This window comes from Triturus cristatus, chromosome 4_2, assembly GCF_964204655.1.
Source record: "Triturus cristatus chromosome 4_2, aTriCri1.1, whole genome shotgun sequence".
Classification (NCBI taxonomy): Eukaryota; Metazoa; Chordata; class Amphibia; order Caudata; family Salamandridae; genus Triturus; species Triturus cristatus.
The window spans coordinates 74,594,132-74,621,345 of record NC_140586.1 but is presented as its reverse complement, the minus strand read 5'-3'; the positions used below and the strand labels follow the sequence as shown (position 1 = coordinate 74,621,345).

At 46.9% G+C, this 27,214-nt stretch overlaps 1 protein-coding gene across 1 annotated transcript in view; it reads right to left on the bottom strand.

Moving 5' to 3' along the window:
• Positions 1–11,220, bottom strand: part of LYL1 (LYL1 basic helix-loop-helix family member) — a 205,488-nt gene extending 194,268 nt beyond the window's left edge. The window contains exon 1 of the mRNA XM_085600587.1: positions 10,562–11,220. Coding sequence (XP_085456713.1) covers positions 10,562–10,579 — 18 coding nt within the window. The 5' untranslated portion in view covers positions 10,580–11,220. The remainder of the gene's footprint in view (positions 1–10,561) is intronic.
• Between the last annotated feature and the right edge of the window lie 15,994 nt (positions 11,221–27,214).

Below are 27,214 nucleotides of genomic sequence, written 5' to 3'. Positions count from 1 at the left end.
TATAGTTTTTCACCCTTGCCCCGCCACCTTGTTCCATAACAGTCTCTACTAGTCGGAAAACCATCCAGGGTCAAATGACTCACTTTGTGACTAGATTTCGGCTTGATCTATTTTGCTATTGTGGTGTTCACAGAGGGCAGTGCCTCATGCCCTGTGGCTGCAGCGGCCAGTTTCCTCAGGACCTAATACACTTTTTAATGTTTTGTAGTTTTTATGAGCTTCCCAGAAAGTATTTTATTAACCCTATTCTTAAAAGGCTTGTTTTAGGAGGGTGAGAACTGCTTTTATTTTTTTACAACTTCTCTCTAATGACACCGTCTTGTACACGCTTCGCTTTTTGAGGGCTGCTATTAGGCTTAGGTCAAGCTGCGACTAACCTTGGCATTGGGATCTATATATCTTACTCTGTAATAAGGCCACATGGGACATACTGTATCGCGATTTTGTACTTATGTGAAGTTTTTATCGATGCTTGTATGACTTTTATGGTTTTATTTGAAAATCAGAATAAAGTTTGATGATGACTCACTTGTGTTAAATGCATATGACTTTGGTGGAGGTGAAAGTCCAACTTCATGAGCATCTGACATACAATAGGTAGCAGAAATCTTGCCCGATGCTAGACTCTCAGATAACTGGTTACCTTTAAGTGTCAAAACTTCATGGACCAACTATAAAATATAACTGATCATCCGAGAGACAATATAAAGTCCTTGAACTGGGAATATTTCGTAGAAATGTTTATTTATTGCCACAGATGAACATTCATCTGTAGCAATAAAAAGAAATTTCTACTAAATATTCACTGTTCAGATAATCAGTTATACTTTGTGGCTGTCTTCAGTATCTTGGTTACACTGCTAACCACATCTCTCACCCAGATGACCTAGCTGCATATGAATGTCATTATCAACCTATGTAGAACAAACCGCATCATGTGACAGCAAACGTATTTTAAGTTTACCAGTTGTTCTTGATTTGAATATTAACAGCTGATAAATATATATATTGGTACATAATTTTAGTTACACGATTCACAGTGATGATTATAAGTAAATATATATATAACGAGGAGCAGCTAGTCAATAATACACACATTTTTCAACATTTCCAGTCTACTCATCCCTTAAAATGATTAATTACATTGCAGCACTGTAGAATGTAGTATGATCGGTGCAATCGCAGCATATTTTCTATGGCTTTGGAACATGCACTTGTAGTCGTATTGTGGGTGCCGCGTGTTCAGTGTAGAAATGATGCAGCATGTACACTGCTCCCAAAGTTCCAAGTTTCAACATGAGGCTGGGGTAGACCCCTGTTTGGACCCACGAGAACCTAGAGGAACCCGTCTAATAGTATAGATAATTGAGACCGCTTTGGGCACGGAGATCAACAGCATAAAAAAATACGAGGACAAGAAAATTTCATTAGCCAGGTCAAGATGCCAAAGGAGGATTTCATGCTCAACAGTGGTGAAACCATAAACTTTGGCGAGAGCATTTCCTTACTTGTAAGCAAGGATCCAATTGAGTGGTTTGGTGTATGCGGGCTAACCCACACCACACTCCTGTAAATCTTTCCTGGGAAGGATGCTTAACATAAACCAGCCTTTTGATTGCTACATAATTTTTTCTTTAACTCTCTGTAGCCAGAATAGCATTCCAAGCAAAGATGTTGATGACTCGGTTGTTTAATGTTTTTTGTTGTGAAGCATTTATAAAGCACATACTGGCACCCCCCCCCCCCCCTTTACAGGGGTGTTGTGGTGATAACCAGCAAAAAAACAATAACTGAAACTCATTCTTAAAGACCTAGATGATATCCCTTCCATGATATCCCTTCCAGCCACAGTGAGCTATTCATGTTTGAGAAAATAACCATATCTTCAGAGTTTACCTGAACCTGAGAAGATTTGCATCTGTCCTCATATGTGATGGAAGTTTATTTCATCTTTAGGCTACCATGACAATGGAAAAACTAGTCTGCCCAGTGATGAACGAAGAAACTGAAGAAGAGCTAATGAAGCTTGATCATTGGATGTTGGAGATTGGGAAGGGTGGTACCAGTGGCGTAGCATGGGGAGGCCACAGGGGTGATTGCCCCAGGCACATCATTTTAAAAGAATGTAAATAAAAAATAAACGTACCTGCTCCGCCGCACACCTCTCCCACTGCAGCAAGCTTCTTGTCCGTCTGCTAGCAGCACCGGAAGCATCCAGGCTTCCAGACTCTCCCAGCCAATCACAAAGCTGCCTGAGCTGCATTGTGATTGGTCTGAGTGGCCTGTTTGACCGCTCAGGCAGTGCCTGGGGAGGCTGGACATGTTCTCCATGGGGCTGTGCAACACAGCCCAATGGGAAACATGCTAAGTGCGCATGATGGTTTGGCCGGCTCTAGAGGTCAAGCCGTCGTGGCCATGTAGGGAGGGAGTGCAAAACACTCCTGCTCCATCTGCAGCAAGTCAACCCCGCCCCGCCAATCTGGCTGGTGCAAAGAAAAAAAAAGTGATAACTTCTTATTATTATCATTTTATTTTTATTTTGCACTGCTCAAGAAGCAGTCTGACGACGCTCCCCCGGCTTAGCGGATGAGCAGCCATGGCTTTTGACTGTCACTTGGCACCACATCCCTCTAAGGAAGCGGAGCAACTCCACCGACTGGACCCAAAAAGAGCATTGTCATTCTACCTTGACTGTACGAAAGAGTTCTGGGTGGACTACCAACTTCTTGTGAGGTGTGTCGGAGCGAAGAACGGAAAGGCCTTGCAGAAATAGACCATCTCCCAATGGATTGTGCTCTGCATTAATATCTGCTACGCACTGGCCAGGAAACAACCCCCTGAGGACTTGCATCCCTATTTCACCAGAGCCAAGAGTACAACCACTGTGTTAGTATGCAGAGTACTGGTCCTGGATATCTGCCAGGCAGCAACAAGGGCTTCTCTGCACACTTTCACCTAGTACTGCTACCTGGACAGTCAGGTCCGTCGGGACAGACACTTTGCTTGTTCAATCCTGCCGGACTTTTTAGTGGGAAATGGTTTTGCAGACCCACCTCCATGGAGGTATTGCTTTAGTATCTCTTCTAAGGTAAGTGATTTGCAGCTAGAAGTCTCTATCAGATGAACAAGTTACTTACCTTCAGTAATGCCTTATCTGGTAGAGACTCTATCTAGCTGCAGATTCCTTACCAACCCACCCATCCTCCTCACTCTGTGAGCAGATTTCTAGTGTCAAGGCTGCTCCCTTTTCACGGGCCTAGTTTTCCACACCAGTAGTCAAGTGTTCTTTGTGGCTCAGTCACAAAAAGAAACTGACTTCAGAACACTGGAGTGGTGCCTATATAGGCACCACACACGTCACTTCCGATGCGGACGATGCCACGCGGAGCCAATCAACACCACGTACCCAGTGGCGGCTGCTAACATTGGCGAGTGGAGAGCAGGTAAATGGGGGGGTGGGTGGTTTCATAAAATCAAAACAATTAAGTAAAGAAAATTAAATGTACTTACTGTGGTTGCTGCTGTGTCGTCCTTGCTCCGATTTTCTTGCCCTGTAACTCCAGGGCCCCAGCTGACTCTCTTAACCAATCCTGCCGATGCTCTCACAGCATCAGAACAGAGCTAGGATTGGTGAAAGCAGACTCTATAGGCACTCACACAAGAAATGGAGGCTTTTACTTTCTCTTACCCAGCTGTCTGTGTGGCTAGCTGCCACAAGACGGCCGCCCAAAGAGTCATGCGCACTTTAAACAAGTGCAAAAGGCAGCCCACCATCCTCCCTGCTGCTGCTGCCATTCAGCAGCAGCTCCGAACTTATCGTGACACTCTGTTCGGGACAGGGTGATGAACAATGAAATGGTAATGAATTCACTTAGTTACCATTTTATTTTTCCATCTCTAGGGTCATTTCAGTTGTACGACACTCCTCCGCTATAATGGAGGAGCCGCCCATGCACGTACCGGCATGCAGGGGTTCATAATACATTTAAGAACTCTGGATCCAGTCTGATGCCTGGGGATAATTTGAAGGTAAGAATTCTGTGACTAGATAGGGTCTCTACCACATAAGGCATTGCCAAAGGTAAGAAACTTGTTTAGTTGCTGTATTTTAATAGCCCAACAGCAAAGGGGCCATTTTCCTTTTCTTGCAGTGGGGCCCATGGCATCCTTGCTACCTACTGATTTGAAGTCTGCCACATAAAATGAACTTCTCACCAAAGTCAACCCTGAACAGCTGCAGCGTGGGAGCCAGGGCACTAGACCAGCTCTGCAGAGAAAAGGAAACACAAACGTGCAGAACAGCACACATGTGCAAGTGCTTTTTTACTGCGGAAGAAAATAGTGATGATGGAATGAGCAATGTATCACCAATCATCATCATTCTTTATTCGGTTGGTTAAAACAATAAAAGATACAGTAAATAGATAAAACGCATAACACCAGATAAGGTCAAAAAACTAATACAAGTGCATTCAAAACAAAAGATAGTCAAACACAGTTAGAATAACAATGCATACAACCATAACAGTAAACGGACATGCATTAACCAATCACACTCCTAACTCGCCTTTCTCAAGAAGAACTTGCTAGACATGGAACCTGGCACTCTTGTGGACTCAACAAGGCGCCGGGGTCAGAAACCTGACAAAGTGCTCAGCACTGCCCTACATCACATCAACATACATCTTAAAAACCTCCAGCTAAAAGCAGCCTAACCAGCCACCCCCTTAGGCGCAGGCCATATCACAGCTGATGACCTGGCCAGCATTGTGCTCTAAAAAACCCTACATAGGCCGAGCAATGCACCCTAACCACCCAGGGGTTTCGTTTGTACAGCAAGATTGGGGTGAGCTTCAGATTTTTCAACCACCACAATGGCATATCATGTTAAAATAAATTATATGACAAGCAAGGCATGAGTTGGGCTTAAGGGGCAGTGGAAAGGGAGAGGAGAGGGGACTTAAAACTCATTGTTTTGTAAAATAACCAACATGTTTTAAGATCTTCAAAACAAGGTCGACAGAGAGAGAGTGAGTGTGTGCATATATATTTACGAATCCCAGGTGAAATCCGGCAGACAACTCAACATACCCAACTGAAAGCAACTGTACCCAACTAATTGTTCGAGAATTACGGGGGTGTAACACTATAAAGGTCTTTAGGGGGGCGAAATCCGTTTTATTGCCGACTTAAGCAGCAGAAACCATTAATAAAGCAGGTGGTAAACTGATCCCTACTGGCCATGTGATGCTCAACACAGACTGGACGGTGGTGTTGTGCTTAAATAACATCCAGGCGCTCTCCAATGCCGGAGGATGAAAGGCTGAGCTCGAATAATGGATTAAACTTGTCACTGTGTGGTGCACGAGGACTGCTGCTCGCTGAGCAATGTCACCAGGATTGTAATATGCAATCTGCAAAGAACTCACAGATCTGTGCAGCAGGCACATTATCCCACCATGCAGACTCGCTGTGATCGCATGACTAGATGTCAGCCGTGCTAACCTTCTGCTATATCTTTCCATTATTTCACCCATGCAGCCTGCAGGGTACATAATGATCTGTGTCACGTAACCCACTTATATCCCATAGTGGTATTATAAACCCACACAGATGCCTGGGGCAAGCACTCGTTGCACTGAAGACCAAGAATCAACCACTCATGCTATACCGAGAGAGGACCAACCACCAGCCTCTGCAAACTGAACCCAAGTGTGCTGTCAATCTAGAAAGTCCTAAAACACACCTCGTTAAACTGTGCTTGGAAATCTAGCCCTGCCTTTCCTCCTCTCGTCCCCAACTTTTCTTTTAACTCCATTTTGTCGGTTTTGTTACTTGTGAAGCAGTGCAAAGACGTCCATACTATACAGATACATTAAAAAAAACTAGGAGGCGTTGAAATGAGGAGCAATATTTAGCCGCCAATCCCTCACTAGAAGATGAAATGTGGATCATTCGCCTCTAATGCATAATTACAGTTTGTAATCCATTTGCAGGCAGTAAAACGAAAAGCAACCTTGATCTACAATAGCTAAATACATTGAGGAGCTGTGGTCAGCCTCTAATCTAGGGTATAGCTGCTCTGTCCACTATGTGTAACGGGGCTGCAAGGCCGTGCTTTAGGGTTGTGTCAAATTCACAAAGATACTTTATGCAATTTTATAATTTACATTTTTTTTTATGCCAACTACAGGATAGCAGCTGCTTGTAAAAAAAAATCCTGCGTAAGGTATACTTTATTTCTTTAAGAAAGAACCGTGCAAGCCTTAGTTGTGTAGTAAAATGTGCCCGCACGCTATGTTTTGTGACCATCACAGTCGTGAAGAGTGTAACCTTCGCACATTTTTGTAGGCGGGTATATAATCTTGCCTACCAGCAGGCGCCTGCACTATAAATACGATCTTTTATTTTCACGATTTTATTTCTAATCCCGGAGGAGCGAGACCTGTGTGCTCTTCAAAGCGTGAAATTCAAATTATGGGGGTGTTTCTTACAAGCTTCATTGCTCTCTGTCAGAACGAGTACTGTGTATTTATTCTATGTTGTTTCTGTAACAAACCTATCTTTACTAAGTAATTTTAATTTAGTGTGCTCGTGTTGCCCCAGCAGTTCATGTGCATATAGAAAAGTTTTAAAATGTCCTCTTTGTATATTTCCTGTTCGTGGCGATTGTTTTAACAGTGCATTTTTTCCTTTTATGTTGCCAAAAATGTTGAGAAGTTATTGATTCAAACGTTTTTATTTCTCTAGTGAAAAAAACTCTGCTTTCTCTTTGAGATCTGACGAGGGCAAGAGTTATTTAACTGACAAATATAAGCGCTACAATATGCAGAATAAAAAAAGAAAATGTATCAAAACCCCTTGTGAAGAAACAATTAGTATATATGAACCAATATTGGAATGTTATCACCTGCACGTCCCACTGAGGCCCATAGGATGGCTGCCTAAATCTGCCTGTTCTGCTTCTCGAGGAGGAGGGGGGGGGGTCACTTGAGAACCCGTGGGTCAGCAAAATAACTCAGGAATACAGAAGAGGCCGCTTCCTGCGGGGCCATGCCATTTAAAACTTGATGGCCTGAAGAGCAAGGACTGCATAATCTCGGCGTCGCCTCAACATCATGTGATTCTGGGCAAATCACCTAATCTCCCCGTGCCTACAAAAATGAATGCGCCCTTCTGTAATGTAATGGGTGCTCGGGTAAAGCGCTCCAATACCTTTGGGCCGCGTTAGCGCTATCTAGTGCTCACAAATAATAAAACATACACACTGTTTTTCTCCATGCCGCAAAGTGCATTCAGCACAAACATACATTACAGTCCAACTGGATACGAAAACTAGGAAAACGCTTGCTTGTGGGCTGTAATATTTACTAGAATTATCTTTTTTCACTGTGTCTTGACAATATATTACTGGTAAAAAAGTATGAGATGCTGCGCGTGCTCTTCCTGGGCACAGTAAAAATGTTATTATTTTTTAAGTGTGCATTTGTCTTAATGATTAAACAAAAAATCATGTTTTCATGACTAAAATGATGCAACCAAAAAGAACTGGATAATGGATTTCCTGCACAAGTTTTAGAGCTGTGCATTTAGCTCTATAACCTAAGCCCTGTATTGCCTTGAAAAATAACCCGTTATTGATATAAAATAAATGCAAGATGCTTTCGTTCAAATATTATTTTATATAAATGAACGCAGCGCCTATCTAATTATTTTCTATTTAGAATAGTAAAATAATATTATTCTGGACTGCCAAATTATAAAGCGCCACCATATACCACGTGTCTCTCAGCGTTTAAATATTCAGTGTTAACACTATTGTTCTTAAATCCTGATCAGTGACCAGCAAGTTGGCAAAAGATCCCTGTACTAATCACTCAACCCCCCTTAAATCCTGATCAGTGACCAGCAAGTTGGCAAAAGAACTGTACTAATCACTCAAACCCCTTAAATCCTGATCAGTGACCAGCAAGTTGGCAAAAGATCTCTGTACTAATCACTCAAACCCCTTAAATCCTGATCAGTGACCAGCAAGTTGGCAAAAGATCCCTGTACTAATCACTCAACCCCCCTTAAATCCTGATCAGCGACCAGCAAGTTGGCAAAAGATCTCTGTACTAATCACTCAACCCCCCTTAAATCCTGATCAGCGACCAGCAAGTTGGCAAAAGATCTCTGTACTAATCACTCAAACCCCTTAAATCCTGATCAGTGACCAGCAAGTTGGCAAAAGATCCCTGTACTAATCACTCAACCCCCCTTAAATCCTGATCAGTGACCAGCAAGTTGGCAAAAGATCTCTGTACTAATCACTCAACCCCCCTTAAATCCTGATCAGTGACCAGCAAGTTGGCAAAAGATCTCTGTACTAATCACTCAACCCCCTTTAAATCCTGATCAGTGACCAGCAAGTTGGCAAAAGAACTGTACTAATCACTCAAACCCCTTAAATCCTGATCAGTGACCAGCAAGTTGGCAAAAGATCCCTGTACTAATCACTCAACCCCCCCTTAAATCCTGATCAGTGACCAGCAAGTTGGCAAAAGATCTCTGTACTAATCACTCAACCCCCTGTACTATATTACTAAGAGTCAAGCGTTCGGAGTACAAGTTAGACACCACTGCCTCAAACACAGCAACCCACTGAGCTTTCTAGCAGGAATGAAATCTGCGGCCTACTGGTTTCACGCGAGTCTGGCCAACACGTGCATTAACCTCCCCAGCTGTCCTAGCAGCATGGAAATCTGCTGGTTTAAAGCCGCCTTCTGTGCATGCCCGAATGCGAGACGACTGACTGTTGTTACCATCCCACAAACAGCATAAACGCTTTTCAGGGATCCATTTCCGACTTATCAATTACTTTCCATTACAACTCTCCCCCATTCGGAAGCCCAGAAGCTATAATAGTATAACAGTATTCTATATTACTCATTTCTGCATAAACTTCACTGTTTCGAAAAAAAAACACACGCATAAATGTAATTTTAAAAAATAATCACTCTGGGCAGCGAGAGCCCCAGCATCGTAAAAACATGTAGTCATAAAGCGCTTTGAGATCATACAAATAATGTGAATTGGCTATTCAAAAGCAAGTAAAATGGGCGATTATAAAAAAAAAAAAATGCACACAATGCATGTATTGTGATGGTGCAATAATGTCATTTCGAGTATCTGGTGATAGTTAAACCCACTTGTAGTCGGTTATTATCGTGTCAGCAGAAACACGACTTGACGTCATTGGGCCAAAATACGCAGCTGCTTGCTGCTAACCAATTACTTACTGAATTGCTGGATATTTCGGTCCCACTATGTACGTAGTTTAAAAACTATAAAAATCATAGGGATTCATCAAAGAGAAAAGTAGAATACGCCGTGTGCGTGAAATAAGTACTAGACACAGGGTAAGGGTCTTATGGTCCAACAATAGCAGCTCGGGGTGGCCTTCGGCCTCGTGACATAGCGCCATGTCACCAGAACATTCGGTCCCATAATAAAGAGCTGTCCGTCCTGTAGCGGCCCTCTCTTTACCCATCACCGCAAGCCCTTTGTGCTACTAGAGGCGCCTATTCTCGACTGAACTCGGGCAGGGACGGCTATGAGTGCCATAATAAAGCGCCTACGTGGTCAAAGCACTTGTGCTTAAATTGCAAGTTCGCGCCCAAGAACCTTGAATATGTCTGCTCCATAAAATAAGATAGAAAAATCTCAGATTTATACTCGGGTTTCCTAAATCTTGCTTTTCGCTGTTTCTTTAAAGAAATGTGTTCACAACGTGTTATATAGTTGTTTCCGAACAGTAACGGATAAGAACGGCGCATGTGTGTGAACACCTGGGACAGCCTTACGTGGCAATACGTGTATGTTTTATGTGCTGGAAAATGGCCATGCGTGTTTTAATTGTGATATTAGATAAGTATGAAATTCCTCCTTCAAATGAAAACCACAAATCAGTCGAATATTGAGCGTTTCTTCGGGTAACCAAAACACTCAACAGAACAACAAATAACACGTTTGAGAAGTGAAATAACAAGTTCACAAAATGGAAACATAAAAATACAGAAAATGTATAGGGAGGGGATTTTTCGCCTTTGGTTTGGGCAACATACATAGAAGCTAACGGGAAAAACTGGAGGTTGTACAGTAATGCATGCGAATAATTTATTTGGAAGGAATAATTTATTAATCCAACATACTTTACATCTTTTATAGCCAATGAAGGCGAAGCGGAATTGGCCAAAAGAGTATTATGGAGGCTCTGACAAATACGCAATTGTATATAAATAAATATAAACGAATTTATTATGGATTGAATAAGTAGAGCGGGGGTGAAACTTCACGAAGTGTTTTTCGAACTAAGAAGCTTTCGCTGGATGTTTGGAGCGGATCAGATGCTGTTCTGCGCGTTATTTTGCGTTATTTAGATAAAAATAACATTTTCTTGCGTCTGAGCAGCGTTCTACGGTGGTTCAGTTGTTCGCGCCTAGAGCAGAAAGCTCATACCCAGCAAATACAGGCGCTAGTGTGAGGCGAAAAGGAGACGGACACACAGAGTAGGCCTTACCCGAGGTCGGCGGCACATGCTGGGGCGCCCCCTCTGCCCATGGTCGGCTGCTCCTGAGGGGCGGAGGACGGCAGTAGAGGCGCCTCTTCTAGCCGCTATGTGGTGGCAGGTGAAGTTCTAGAGGCGGCACCCGAAGCAGAGTGGAGAAGGAGGGAGAGGTGTTAGGGGAGGGCAGGCAGAGACCCGACAACTGCCTCGGACAACGGAGTGTGCCGGGAGCCCCCTCTTCAGCAGGGGCCCCCCAGTCTCTTGTGCCGGGGAGCATCCGATGTCAGAGCGGCCTTCAGGGTCTTTTGTCCCAGGATCCTCAGCAAGGTACACCGCTGTTGGAGGGCCACTGGAGGGCCTGTGACCCAGAGGAGCCTCTGCTCTCACCCCTCTGCAGCTTCTTACTAGAGAGTGATAACTTCTCGGGGCAAGATGGCTCTCTTCAAGCTTCAATCTGTTAAAACAGGGGTACTCTAGCTCCTCGAAGCAAGTGGCTGGGGTCTGGCGCCTCTTGTCCTGGCCCCTACAGATGTTGTGTCACTCTGTATGCTTCCCTTCTGGAGGACTTCCTTGCGACCTATCGCCTCTAGGAGGCGCGGTTTCAAGCTTCTGCCTCTATAGCGCCTCGCGGCCGAAGGAATGAACGGTGGCCCTGGCTCCGCCGCTACAGTGATTCGCGCGCACTAGTTTCATGAGGGAAAGATGCTGCTCCCAGCCTCACGCCCCCTGCGCCAGCCCGTAACGCCCCGCCCCTCCCTTCACGGCAATGATTCCCTCCTCCCTGGAAGAGAGGATGCTCGTGTGTAAAGCTGGCCAGGGCTGATAAGCGGCGGACTGACGCCTGGTCTGGGCCGATAAGGACGCGCCCGCCGTCCGAGCCAGGAGGGCAGAGACTTGGAAAAGGCGCAAGAGGAAGCGGTGTCGCAAATGGAGTCACAGGAGGCGCGTGCGCGGAGCAGCACGAATGCAGCAGCGCGCGCGGCCAGCCAGTGGTTGAATGAAGGAATGAATAAGAACTCACTCAACGGGGACAGGAGCAGGGATGGCATAAACAACAATTATACCACTCGGTTTCCTTACCCACTACAGATAGAGCCAAAAAGCACCACTGCAAGATTCCCTTACTGACTGCAACCAGAGCCCGAGCAGAATGACATCAAGCTTACCTTACACACTGCAGGTGCAGCAGAAGCTGACACTGCAAAACCCCCCCGCACACTGCAGGATCAACACCACCAGCATCACTGCAAGCTTCCATGCTTCCATGGGGCGAGCCACCATGTATTTCTGCAGGCAGCATACTGCACATGACCTGTTGCTCTGGATGCACCTCAGCTGCACTACCGCGCCCTTTCCTTCTTGGTCTGTTTTTGACCTTCGCAGCTTTATTTGCACTGAGGCTGGCCCGGGCTTGACGTCCTCTGCTTGGATGCAGCGCTCAGCCGGCCCCTGCCTCCTGGGGGCCACTAGCTCGCTAATGCGAAAGGCACCAAAGAACGCTACCAAGAACGCTGCTTGGAACAGGAGTAGTTCAAAGTTATCCTTCGTACACCATGATAAGGCTTCCAACAAACTGCCTAATTTCTCGAAATCTATGGGCCTCCTGCCGTCCACCTTTTTTCCTTCGACCCGCCTCCACCCTTTCATGGCCGCCTTGAGGTACAAGGATGCTGTCGGGTCCTCCCCCGTATGGATTTTTGCAAAATGAGCCAAGGCTGCCAGATGGGCCTTTGCCCAGGACCTTGTCCACTGTATAAAGCGCTCCGCCGCCTTTCTTGTCCCCTCCCTGTCGGTCAGGGACTGGACCCCACCTATCTCCATGACTGTTGCAGCGTATTTTCTGTAGCGCCTAGCCGCTTCGGGGGCGAGGGACTGGTTCACCAGGATCGAGAGATCTCCCCCCCCAGGTCCCACAGTTGCGCTGGGAAAGGTGTCATATGTTCGTCCGCCCCGGGCGCCAGCTCCCTGAAACGGTCCATCTGTGACCTGGATAGGGCGTCCGCCACTGTGTTGTCCACCCCTGGGACATGGCGGGCCTTCACCTCCAAATTTCCCTCCAGCTGCAATTGAACCAACTGACGCATTAGCCTTAGGATGTCGGGGCACCTAGCCGCCCCCCTGTTAATGGCTTGCACCACCCCCTTGTCAGACCAGAGTGTTAGTTTCATGTTCTTTAGCTCACGTTTCCATATTGTCATGGCCACCACAATGGGGAACAGCTCCAAAAATGTTATGTTGTCTGTGAGACCTATTCTGTGCCATCTCTCCGGCCACTGCCTAGCACACCACTTCCCGCCAAGAATTGCCCCAAATCCTGCACTGCCCGCTGCATCGGTAAACAGGGCTATCTGCTTGGCTGTTACCCAGCCTTCCCTCCATATGAGGACGCCATTGAAGTCCGCGAGAAATTTATCCCACATACATAGGTCTTGTTTTACCCCCGTTCCCAACCGTACGTGATGGTGCTGATGTGTGAGGCCTGCTGTCAACTGCGTGAGTCGCCTTGCGAACACCCTACCCACTGGTATAACCCTGGCAGCGAAGTTGAGTTTCCCAATTAGCCTTTGTAGCTCCCTGAGCGTTGCTTTGTTCTTACCGCACAGGCCTCGCACTTCTGCCCTAAAGTCCTCTACCTTGTCTTGAGGGAGCCTAGCCGTTCCGGCCACGGAGTCCAATTCTATGCCTAGGAATGTGAGCTGTGTGGAAGGGCCCACTGTTTTATCTGGGGCCAGGGGAATCCCTAGCGCCCCTGCCAGCTCTTCAAACGCTGCCAACGTGCTCCCACAGATTGGTGACTGGGTGGGGGCCCGTAAACATGAAGTCATCCAGGTAATGGAGCTTCCCCCCTTTTGGGTGTCTCTCATGCAGGGCCCATTCTACAAATGTGGCGAACATCTCAAAGTATGCGCATGATATGGCGCAGCCCATGGGCATGGCTTTGTCAATATATAGGTTCCCTTCCCACTGGAAACCCAACAGATGAAAACTGGAGCGGTGGACAGGTAACAGACGAAAAGCGGACTCTATGTCTGCTTTGGCCATTAGTGCCCCCTGCCCTGCCATTTTTACCATATCAATAGCATCGTCCACGGATGCATAGCTCACCGAGCATGCCTCTGGGCTTAGGCCATCGTTCACTGAAGATCCTTCAGGGAAAGAGAGGTGGTGTATGAGGCGGAATTGTCCTGGCTCCCTTTTGGGCACGACCCCCAGGGGGGAGATCACCAGGCCTTTTTGCAGGTGCAGTGGTAGGGGGCCCTCTATCCTGCCTAATGACTTTTCCTTCGCCAATTTCTTGGTGACCACCCCTGGGTGCTGTCTAGTGGATTTCAAGTTTTTTGCCCCCCCCAGGGGAGGTGTGCCACTGAACGGTATAACGAAACCTTCCTCAAAACCTTTGACTAATGTTGCTGCGTCTGCTCTGTTATGGTATTTATTTGCCAATTTGCTCAGCTGATGTATGTTAATTGGGGACCTGGCTAACTGGCAATCCTCCAGACCCCGCAGCTTCCCATCACTGTTTACTTTTCTTGTCCTTTTTGTCCCTCTTCCGATCCTGCTTGCCTCGACACCCAGCTGACGGGTGCCCGCCCCCGCAATTGGAACATGCGTGCAGGAACTTACATGCTGCACCCCACGTGCACTCTCCGGCATCAAATCTCCAACAAATTGCTGGCGGGCCATTAGATGGGTTCGGTTTCCCCGCGCTAAACTTGGGCCTGTGAAACGCCTTCCCCTTCCCTCTATAGGAGCTCCGAAAGGACTGGTCACTCTTTCCTGCCCAGGCTTTTACCTCTTTGGCCACTAGCATCTTATGTATGAATCCAGAAACATCCTCCTCGTTCCATTCTATCTCTGGATGCCTCTGCATCTTCAACCTAAAACCTTTGTCATACTCTAGCCATGCATCACCTGGGAATTGCCTCTGGGCCCAATGAATATTAGATTCGTATAGCCATAAATCTGCTGCGCAGCGCGGGAATTTCTCTACAATGATGCACGCCATAATTCTGAATGCATCCAACCAATTATCAAAGTTTCGCTCCTTCCTGGCGCCGCGCCTCTCCCTCTTGTCTTCCTCCTTCCTATCACAGGCGGTGAGGTCCAACCCCTCCATTTGAACCTCCAGCAAGGAAAAAATATCTATAAACTCCTTCCGCCATATCCTTTCTTTAACCGCCACCGGGATAAGACTTGCCAAGCCCGTAGCCCTTGTGGTCAAGGACGCAGGGCCAGGGGATGGCCTGCTGTAGCCTTCTGCGGCCTGAGACTCGCTTGCTGGGGGCGCTTACGCCGCCCGTGTATCCCCATGCCGCCAAGGGTGACCCCGCCTCGCCCTGGCTACTCTGCCCACCTTGTCCTTGCAGTCTAGCTTGACGTGCCCACCCGGGATCTATCAAGTGCCATGGCAAGCCGGGCGTGTCATCTGCGCGCTGTGTCAGGGTTTCCCCGGAACCCTGCCCAAAACCTTTCAGCAATAAGGGCGCCATCGATTTCACACATTCCTGCACAATAGTCGCAATATGCTCACCGCCTGTAGCTCTGCTGGGGTCTCCGCCGCTGTCGCCTTTTGGTGCGCCCCCCGATGGTGGGTTCCTCTTTTGCGGCTTTCTCCTGGGAACCTTCCTCTGAGCCAGCCCTGGTGTGGCAGTCTCTGGCGCTGCCGTCTTCTGCTTTTTTGGCGATGGTGGGTCAGCGTCATCCGATGCCTGCGCCTCTGCACTTTCTTCTCCCTCGAGGCCCAGATGTGGCTTCAGCCACTCCCTGCCGTGTACCTCAGCTGCTTCCCTGATGCGCTTGAGGAGCTCGGCAATTTCTTCAGGCTGCCCTTCTGCCATCGCTGTTGGCGGGGTGCTGCCGCTCGTTTATGCACCAAAATGATGTATTATCTTAGAGATGTTCCACTTTTTCCAAGCACCTCTGGGCCGGGTATCGAGTTTTCTTCCCCCCAAGCCACCGATCTGCTGCTTCTGCCTGCTGCTCCGGCTCTTAAAGGGGGAGGGGCGCGTGGTGCGCGCGATACAACAAGGCCTGCCGCTGTCCGTGACCCTTGGCCCTTTAAATCTTCCCGGCGCGTTCGTTCAGACGCGCGCGCGTCCCGCTGGGTGCACCAGCGACCCAGCGCGCTAGCGGTGATGCCGAGAGAAGGAGCTGCTCAGCGACAGTGCGTGTCCTCAGGCTACCTGTCCCGTTGTCGAAAGGACTCCGGCGTAGCGGTGAGCTCCTCCCCCTTTCTCCGGGTTGCTTGGTGGCCCTGGGACTGCTCCGGGAAACAGTGCGTGGTTGCTTGGCTTGGGAGGACACCGGGTTGCTCCAGGGGAAACACCGCTCGTGGTCCGCTCGTGGTAGAGGGGGCGTCACCTTCTCCGTCCGACGCTGCAATGCTTCCCTCCGCTCGCTGTTCGTGGCTCGCCTCGAGCAACCGGCACACTACGAGGATCTCTCCCGGGGACCCGGGGATCTCGCCACTCGGGAGGGGAGGGGGCGCGCCGAGTCACCCCAGTCCTGGACTCTATGCCTGGTCACCGTTTCGTAGTTCGTCCAGGCAGCGCTTCGTCGTCCGGCGGTACTTCGTCCCTTATCTTCGTCCAGGCAGCAAAACCATTTGCAGGAAACCACGTCGGTGCGCCGCTCTCCCTGCTCCCCGAAGTTAGGAGCTGCCTGGGAGAGCGGTCCCTTATATTCCTCATTTTTCTTTTCCCGCCGATCGGGCATGCCCCCCCATTGGGGGGTTTGCATCCTGCCTCGCCCCCCCATTGGCTGCGGGGGGGGTGGTAGCCGCGAGGCCAGCGCGTGGGCAGGAGGGGCTGCTGTTCGCCGCTTCCGGTCGCCGGGGGGGCGCCCAGAACCGGTTCCTTCTCGCCACCTTCGGCGCGGCGCGGGTTATGGCGCCGGCCCCTGAGCCTCTCCCCCCCTTCGGGGAGGAACGGCGGCCTCTGCAAAAACCCCCCGCACACTGCAGGATCAACACCACCAGCATCACTGCAAGCTTCCATGACACACTGAAGATACAGAACGAACAGCATCACCACAAGATACATTTACCTACTGCACGCACTGCACGAACAACATCTCAGCAAAACCCCTCACACACTGCATCACTGCAAACTCCCATTAAACACTGTAGCAACAGCACAAGCCGAACCACTGCAAGCTTCCCTCACCCACCGGAGGTGCAGTATGGGCTGTCACTGCAAGCTTCCCTCACACACTTCAGGTACAGGTCAAACAGCATCACTGCAAGCTTCCCTCACCCACTACAGGTGCAGTATGGGCTGTCACTGCAAGCTTCCTTCACACACTTTAGATACAGCACAAGCAGCATCACTGCAAGCTTCCCTCACACAGTGTATGTAAGTGATCCAGCGCAAGACTGGGAAATGGGGAACAACATGTACCAATATCCTCCCTGCGTCGCAGACCTGTCGTCACGCACACTCATTCACACACGCATTCATTGGTGGGGCCCATAACACCAACACTCACACGTCTCTTTCACTGAGTCTGCACACACAGCAGGGATGAGAAATTCAAGTGCTGGACATGTGGGGGGAAATACCTTGTAACCTATAGGGAGAGAAAAGTTATTTTACAAAATATACATTAACATCCTTCGCCTACAGATCCCTAATCTCAAACATCAAGGCACTCCTCCCACTTGGTCGAATGGACCAATTTAGTTGGATTGGTTGATGGCGATTTAGAACCAGCTAAAACACATTTTAAGATTCAGAATCCTTATTTTTCTTAATGGAAGAAAACCACAACTCGTTAATTCTCGTTAATAATGGTTTATCTAAATTTATCATAATGATTTATGTTTTCATTTATCTCGTCAAAGTTTAGAATTTCTTGATTAATTCAGGTAAATCGCAGAAAATCATATTTACCTAATCTGGCTATTTGAAGTCCTCTAATTCATTGGCTCTGTATAAGCAAATTTTGTCAAATTGTCCGGAAAGCAGGCCAAAGCTCAAAGTTCTTTACTCAGCACGTTACAGTCCCAATTTCTCAGAGGACCAGAAATCGTGCAAGCATTTCATAATTCGTAGATTTAGAAAAAGTTTGCAGTCATCAAACGTTCGGGCAGCATCTGGATCATCAGGAAAGGCGTCACAACGAACGTGGAAAAATGATGAATTGAAAAAGAAAGATCTGCGCTCTCTGCTGTGGTAGGAATTTAGGAATGTAGGAGTACCCTCCCTATTCTACTGGCCTTTTTATAATAAAACACATCATAGAAGATACAAATTTTAACTTTAGAGCAGTCGTGATTGGCTGGTTGAGATCGCACGACCAATATCCCAAGATTTTCAGTACAGTTCGAGGGGTGAGGTCATTGGTTAGTGAAGACAGACAGAGGAGGTGGGCGAGCAGACTAGTGCTCCGCCCCTCACTCCACGATTGGTATAAACTTCCCGCCCCCTCACATCACAGCTGGTGTTTGCGTGTGTATGTAACAGTGCGGTCCTGAGGCGGAAGCCAGGACTTAAGCTTTGTCACATTGCTGTTTGGTACGTGGTTCTATACTTTTAACCTGCTGCTCGCTTTTAATTGCACTCGTTATATTTAATACCAGTACCTTGAAACCGCTCAGCTTGTAAATATTGCTCTTTTGCACAATCGGGGATCGAACCCGTGACGAGTGGCCCGTTGTTCCGCCCTCGTGACAGAGGAGGTGGGCGAGCAGAGTAGTGCTCCGCCCCTCACTCCACGATTGGTATAAACTTCCCGCCCCTCACATCACAGCTGGTGTTTGCGTGTGTATGTAACAGTGCGGTCCTGAGGCGGAAGCCGGGACTTAAGCTTTGTCACATTGCTGTTTGGTACGTGGTTCTATACTTTTAACCTGCTGCTCGCTTTTAATTGCACTCGTTATATTTTAATACCAGTACCTTGTAACCGCTCAGCTTGTAAATATTGCTCTTTTGCACAATCGGGGATCGAACCCGTGACGAGTGGCCCGTTGTTCCGCCCTCGTGACAGAGGAGGTGGGCGAGCAGACTAGTGCTCCGCCCCTCACTCCACGATTGGTATAAACTTCCCGCCCCTCACATCACAGCTGGTGTTTGCGTGTGTATGTAACAGTGCGGTCCTGAGGCGGAAGCCGGGACTTAAGCTTTGTCACATTGCTGTTTGGTACGTGGTTCTATACTTTTAACCTGCTGCTCGCTTTTAATTACACTCGTTATATTTTAATACCAGTACCTTGTAACCGCTCAGCTTGTAAATATTGCTCTTTTGCACAATCGTGGATCGAACCCGTGACGATTGGCCCGTTGTTCCGCCCTCGTGACAGAGGAGGTGGGCGAGCAGACTAGTGCTCCGCCCCTCACTCCACGATTGGTATAAACTTCCTGCCCCTCACATCACAGCTGGTGTTTGCGTGTGTATGTAACAGTGCGATCCTGAGGCGGAAGCCGGTGACTTAAGCTTTGTCACATTGCTGTTTGGTACGTGGTTCTATACTTTTAACCTGCTGCTCGCTTTTAATTGCACTCGTTATATTTTAATACCAGTACCTTGAAACCGCTCAGCTTGTAAATATTGCTCTTTTGCACAATCGGGGATCGAACCCGTGACGAGTGGCCCGTTGTTCCGCCCTCGTGACAGAGGAGGTGGGCGAGCAGACTAGTGCTCCGCCCCTCACTCCACGATTGGTATAAAATGGCTACTTTCCCCAGGAAGCGCAGCGGACGAGCGCAGCGGGCGCGCCGGCGGCGCGCCGAAGGCTCGCCAAAGGCAAGCCCGTCTGCACCCACCCGTCCGCGCCGGTTCCGCGCCTAGTGCCGGAACCTTTGGTCCGGGGTCAGGGAAAACGTCAAGTCACTTTGTCTACTGCCGTGACACCCTTCTGGCTCTTCGATACAAAGGCAGGAGCTCGGGATGCGTGATTTTAGAAATGTGTGAGGATGGACTGCCCCCCCCCCACAGCGCTGCATCAATTGCAATCAAGCTCTCCCCAAGTTTTATTGGCAAACTAGTAAGTTCTGTTCGGCCTCATCAGTGCCTTGGATAAGGAAAAAACACACTGCAGTTAAATGCCTGTTACTTAACGCTAGATCCCTGGTGAGACACAGTATAGAGCTAGCGGACCTCATAGTTGAAACCAAATCACAGATAGCATTCGTAACAGAATCCTGGACAGATGCAGCCTCAGGTCCGGATATCGTCAAAGCTACCCCCCCTGAGTACCACTGCTTTGTCCAGAACAGAGGAAATAAAAGGGGGGGAGGTCTCGCTATTATCTACCATAATTCCATCAGAGGTTCATTCCAGTCGGGTACCACCGACCATTTTGAAGACCTTATCTACAACCTGACCCTTTCTAACCATCAATCTCTCAAGGGTGGCCTACTTTACAGGCCCCCCGGACCCAAAGCCCCGTTCCTCCCTGCACTCAGTTGCTTGCTAGAAGAAGCACTTTGCGCAAAAACATTTACTGTGCTGGGAGATTTTAACTTTCATCTGGAATGTGAGTTAGATCCCGACACGCGGAATCTCTTAGATCAGATGCGTGGGGTTGAGCTCAACCAAAGGGTTAACGGCCCAACCCACAGGGCTGGGCACACTCTAGATGGGATTTTCTCCAATCTTCCCAACCTTGAAATCACGGCAATTCTTCCGGTCTCCTGGTCTGACCATGCGGTAGTGCACTTTGAAATCAGCCTGGCCCCGCCTTCTAGACCTAGTAAGGTCATGAACCCACCTAGAACGATCAGGAGGTGGAAAAATATAGATGGAGAGGCCCTAGAGAATCTGCTCAAAACCTCCATGCGGCCCCTTATGGCAAACATGGAAGATGCAGCCACTTCATACACTAACTGGCTGGAGGCAGCATGCCTCAACATTGCCCCTCCAAAAACGTTTCACTCCACCCGATCCAGCCCCTCTGCGCCGTGGTTCTCTGAACGTATCAGGGACCATAAACTGCTTTGTAAAAAGCAGGAAAGAATCTGGCGGAAAAAATACAAAGAGGAGGACAGAAAGCTTCTCTATCTAGAGATAAAAAGGTATAAATTTGCGATCCAAGAGGCAAAACATGAGTTCTACACGAAACGTATCAAGGAGGCCAGTAATTCCGCTATGGAATTATTTCGCACAGTATCGTCCCTGGCGGCCATCAAACCAGTGGAGATACCCCCTAGCTGCAAACTATGCCAAGAGCTGGCGAATTTCTTCTTAGAAAAGGTAGAAATTATCTTCCGTCCGCTAGACATGCGTGTCAATACCGCCGCTCCTGAAGTTAACCCTGAGGCAGACATCAACCTTCCGAAGCTTCTCAACTTCTCCCCCATTAGGGAGGAAGAGGTGGAGAGCAGACTTCTACGGACAAACTCAGGCTCCCCCAATGACCCGTGCCCAGCCAGCGTGGCCAAACTGGCCTCTTCGGCCGTGGCCGCAGGGCTTACCCCACTGTTCAATGTCATGTCGGAAAATGGGGAATTTCCCTTACGTTGGAAACAAGCCTCCATCTTACCCCTGTTGAAGAAGCCTAATTTAGCGGTGACTGACCTGAACAACTTTCGGCCAATAGCTAGGCTACCCCTTCCGACGAAAATCCTGAAGGGTATCCTAAACACTCAGCTAAGCGCTTTTCTAGGGGCAGGCCAGGGCCTGGACTGTTCCCAACATGGATTCAGGGCAGGGCATAGTACCGAATCTGCCCTGATTAAAGCAACAGAAGATGTGAGAACAGTGATGGATGCAGGAGGCAGAGCTGCCCTGATCCTGTTGGACCTGTCCGCGGCCTTTGATACGGTCCACCATAAGATACTTGGGGACCGGCTCAGGGCCACTGGGATTCAGGGCAATGCGCTAAAACTCCTGCTCGCCTTCTTGTCGGATAGGACTCAGAAGGTGGCACTAGGGGACTATGAATCAGACCCTTTCATGCTTCCCTGCGGAGTCCCTCAGGGATCCTCCTTGAGTCCCACCCTTTTTAATATATACGTCTCCACCTTGGCACCAGTCATCAGATCTTTTGGCTTCAAGTTAACTTCTTACGCAGATGATACTCAGATAGTGGTATCTCTGCTACCAGGGGAAACTGACAGCACAGCGAATAGATTCAGAGGCTGTATGCGGGAAGTTAGTAACTGGATGGCTGATAACTGCCTCAAATTAAATTCTACTAAAACCGAAGTCTTGCTGTTCGGGTCCAGCGATAACTTCTGGTCCCCACGTTGGTGGCCCGAGGAAATGGGCACTCCTCCAGCTCCGCTCCCAAAGGTCAAAAACCTGGGTGTACTTATGGACAACTCTCTGTCCTTTAAGCCCCAAATTAATGCACTCTCCTCAGCAACTCACTTTGTCCTAAAAACCATTCGGAAAGTCTTGCTGTTTCTTGCAGATGAGCATAAGAAGACCGTGGTCACAGGGCTGGTGATGTCTCGGCTGGACTATTGTAACAGCCTTCTGCTGAACGCCCAACAGGGGCTCCTCAACAAACTCCAGATTCTGCAGAATGCTGCAGCCCGACTAATCACAGGCACACCTAAATTCGCCTCTGTATCTCGAGACCTGGCCAAGCTACACTGGCTACCAGTTCGCAAGATAATTATTTTTAAATCACTTTGCGTAACTTTCAAGGCCTTGCATGGCCTAGGCCCCCACTGTATTTCCCAACTCTTTCAGTGGCATAGACCAACAAGACTTCTGAGATCATCTGAGCAGAGTCTGGTAGTCATCCCCAGAGTTAGGAAAGCCCGCTGGGGAGGCAGGAGCTTCTCTCTAGGGGCAGCAAAGGCATGGAATGCGTTACCACTAAACCTCAGACAACTACCGGACCTCTTGTCTTTTAGGAAAGCTTTAAAGACCTGGCTTTTCACACAGTAACCCCCTGCTTATACCCACTCTCTCAACTAGCGCCAGGACACCTCTGGGTAACAGTGCGCTCTATAAATGTGAAAAATAAATAAATAAATAAATGAAGTATCGGCTTGTTCCGGATTACTGTAAGGTCGATTGTTCCTGTGTCTTGGCATGTGTTCCGTTTTGTCTCCTTGACTGGGGACAGTCTGTGCAAAGGTCGCTACGAGGTTTAGGAGATATCTTGCCCATGCGCAGCTCACTCTGCGCCTCATGAGACAGTGGCCACTTCGGCGTGTGGTGTCAGCGGCCATCTTTGATAGGCCCAAATGCCAACTTAAGCGAAACAAACACAAAAAAATAATTAATTCATAGAAATGGTGATTCTAATGTTAACCCCTTGCTAATCCCTCTATGTGCTTGTATTTAACTAGCATATAGCGACATTTAAAGCCATTATATTCACCTTTTCGATCCCATCAGGAACGCAAACATCACAAAGCAACATATATCATGCAATATTCTATTACCACATATACTATTGTTAATATGCGTACAGATTTCAGTTATAAGAGTTATTTAGCCATGCAATTAGCAAATCCCATGTGTAGTTTAGTATTAATAATGTCGATTAGTATTCATGCAACACTTGTTTAATATTATTATAATTAACCCCTTCAGCGCGGCTCGGATTTCCGCGCCACGCTGAAGGTTCCGTGCGCGGGCGGGGCCATGACGGAACGGTTCCGTCATGCGCACAGCGCAACCGACGTGCATGACGGAACCGTTCCGTCATGCGCGTCGAAGGGGTTAATAGATTATATAGTTAGTATTTTCATGCAAAAATAGGGTAGGTATACAAAATTTTGCACTACCTGCTCCATCAACCCCTCCTTTGGTGATTTTATCACCACAATACCCAACATTTTGTAATTTTTTTTACGAAAAGAAAATGAGTTAATTGATTTTTAGTTCATATTTCTGTTTCCCTAATTTCTTCTTCCCTCGCTTTTCTATACATACTATCTTTCATTTCTTCTAATTCTACTTCTTCAAATTCTCTTTCTCGTCTTTTATTCTCTTTCTTTCTTTAAACTACAAGTTAGATTATTTCTAAATATAGACTCTAATGTTAATTCTTTAGTTTCTAAGAAAAAATCACCTAATACCTTTGCAGGTGTTACTTTATTCAATTTGTTAATTACAGGGACTTGTGAAAATATGTTATCTACATCTGAAAAATAATATTCTATTTTCCCTATTTTGTAAAACAAACTTGCTATTACACTACATGTTATTCCATAAGTTACTGGGAGGTGATGATAGGTCACTCCCTCAGATACAGATGCAGGTAACTGCATGCAGACGCAGCAGTCCCTCACATCCATTGTCTTTACATATTCATATAGTAGTTTTGAAAATACATTGTTAGAGAAATCATTTTTAGACCTGTCTTTATGTAAATAATTTCTATCTATATTAGTCGGATATACTTTCTGAAACTTTTCTACATTAGTTTTATTCTCACTATGTCTTTCTATTGTATCTAGTGTAATTTTAAATGAGATCATCAAAGCCAAAGCACTCCATAGAAGCATTAGTAATCCTGTACAACAACAGCACATTTTTAACCACCTTCTAAGAAATATACATTTAGTTTTTCTATTCTCTGTGTTTACCATTTCAAAAAATGATCAGTGTCTTTTGACTTAGCCTCTTCTACTTCACAACTAGTTTTGTCTAACCCAATGCTCTAAGCAACTACTTGGTTCTATCAGTTATGTCTCTTCCAGTAATTTTATTGTCTTTCCATTGCTATCACTTTTGGTCTTTTCAGTTTGGCACTTGATCGTCTTTCACTTTTCTTTCACAATCTTGATACAGAACTTCCTGAACATCCGTTTCTTCTCCAATTTCGGACAAGATAACTCTCAGGATTTCTGATTCTTCATCTTACTCAACCACTTCTGGTACAGACACCTCTGGATTTTCTTGACTATCCGCCTCTTCTTTTATTTCAGGCAGCGCCACATATGACCATTCTGGTGACTTATACTTCTGGTTAGGTTTTCTTGTTCTCTTATTTTCTTCTGTTGTCGTTTTCCTCTCGTCTTTCAACTTCTCTCGACTAGATACTTCATTCACTTGTTCAGCTCTAGGTGAATTCACTCGTGTCAATCGATATCTTAATCTCTTTATTTTGTTTGGCCAAATTTCATCTTTTGCTGGTCTTTTCCATTTATTTCCTTTATCATTCTTCTCAGTTCTCCATGCTCTTTTCCTCAGAACTTGACCTTCCGGTACCTCTTCATCACCGTCTTCTGATTCTGTTTCAACTTGACTTTTACCTTCAACTGTTTTTCTTTCCACCACTTTTTCAATTCTCCCTACTTCTGTCCCTCCTTGTGTTTCTTGCACACAATCTTCCTGCTGACTAACTGTCCCTTTCTCTAACTGGATGTTTGAATTCCCTACAACTCCTCGGGGGTCTTCAGCAAAAATCTTTCCCTCACTCTCTATATCTGGCACCTGACCATCTGCTTCTGTTACTTCAGGTGGAATTTCTCTCAACTTTCCATCAGGAATTTCTTTATCGAGAACCTCTTTTATTGTCTCGTCAATGTTTTTCTCTTGTCCAGTATGTACTTGTGCTTGTTCTGGTTCTGAGTCTGAGCTGGTGTCTGATATCTGCAATTTTCTTCTCAAGGGAATGTTCTCTGGGGCAATGGTCAAATTTGGTTCTGACTCCCCCCTTTCAGAGTTTTGTCCTGTTCTATTGTCTTCAGTATCAGATTCAGAGCTGGATTCTGATTCTTCAAAATACTCTCCTTCCTTGTTATCTACTGGATTTGGAATTCGCAGGGTATGACTAGCATGGATCCAGTTCTTTATTCCGGCACACTTTACAGCTGTTGTTGTAGTTAAAATCACTTGTCGTGGTTTTCCCCAACGTGGGAACAAACAGTTCCTTCTTCTGTGCACTTTAATTCTCACCCAGTCACCTGGGCTCAGATCATGAGCTGGCTTCTTTTCAAGGGTGGTGGCATCCGATCCAACCTGATGAAACACAGAATGTACGGCATCAGCCAGCCCCTTACAGTAATCCAACACCAAGTCATCAGAGATAGGCAATAACTTGTTGACTGGAATGAATACATGCCTCATTGCTCTCCCCATTGCAATTTCGTGGGGACTCAAACCTGTGTTTCTATCTGGAATTGATCTAATAGTCATGAGTACCAGAGGCAGGACATCAGGCCATTTCAGTCCTGTGGCTAAACACATCTTTCCTAATCTGTTTTTAATAGTACCATTTACCTGTCCTACCACACCAGAAGCCTCTGGCCGATAGGCGCAATGCAGTTTTTGTTGTACATTCAATGCCTCACAAATTAGCTTCATGATTTCATTATGGAAATGTTTTCCTCTATCTGACTCAATTGTGACTGGAAACCCGAATCTTGGGATGAACTCCCTCAAAGGCAGTTTTGCTACTGTTATTCCATCACTACTTCTTGTGGGATATGCTTCTACCCATCTATAAAACATGCAGACCATCACTAAAACATACCACAACTTGTTACAGGGAGGCATCTCAATGAAATCGATTTGCATTCTGGTGAAAAGCCCTCCTTCTCGACCTATCGTTCCTAGACTTACCACTGTTTTTCTTCCAGGATTGAACTGCTGATATATAAGGCATCGTTGACAAAGACTCTCAGCTACAAGTCTGAATTTTGCATTGTATCATGTCTGCTTAAATAGTCTAAGCATGGCATCTCTCCCTACATGTGCTTGTCCATGATACATCCGGGCCATGGCTGACACCATGCTATCAGGCATAACTGGTCTTCCATCCCGATAGACCCACACATGATCTGTTTCCCTTGGTGCACATCCTGCCTTGACCCATTGTCTCATTTCCTCATCTCCTGCTTATTCCTGTAACTGCCTCACCTCTTCCCAGGTATTCACAATGTTAGTAAACAACAAAGGACATGAATTCATTTTCTTCTCTTTTGCCCTGTTCACCGAATTCTGGTTTCGCGCACAATATTGAGCCATATAGTTTGGATACCTGTTCCCTACTGCTACATATTCTCCAGTTTTGGAGTGTGCAGCACACTTCACAACAGCCAATTGCCTAGGCAGCTGTATCGCCTCAAGCAATTTCCCAACCACTTTAGCATTCTTTATAGGGGTTCCACTTGAAGTCAAAAATCCTCTCTGTGACCAAATTTGGCCAAAGTCATGTACGACATCAAAGCCATACTGACTATCAGTTATCACATAAAACTTTAACAACAGGAGAGGGAGGGAAATTATTTGGAGCCACTCTTAGTCCCCCGGGGCTAGTATAATTAAACAAAAGAAGAGTGTATCCATCAAGACTGAATTAGTAAAAAACAGGTGTAAAGCAAAGTGAATCACTGTGTTTTAAAAGAACCCTCACTCACCAACCTAGTTGGTGACATGCTTCATCATTGGGTTCCCACCGGAGAGACCGAATGTCTCCCCGGTGTGCTACGACTCCTGATTTACAGCGGAGCTGGTTTTGTTGTGTGGAGACAGTGCAATCTGTGAAGGTGCTGGTTTAAAAAGTGTCACAATTTTAACCAGGAGGTAACTTTAATGGTGGTAAACTGGACACTGTTAAAAAGAGTGAGGTGGACGTGTGAACTCTGGTGATAATTAGACCAGCTACGTCCTAATTAAGGTGCAAAATGGTAAACATGTTTCTGCTTCTAACGATACTACATGAAGCATTCTTCAGGACCTAATTATGGACAACCACGGCGGTATACGCTCGCTAAGGCGCACCCTAACCAGTGGTGTCTAGAACCGCTAGCACTT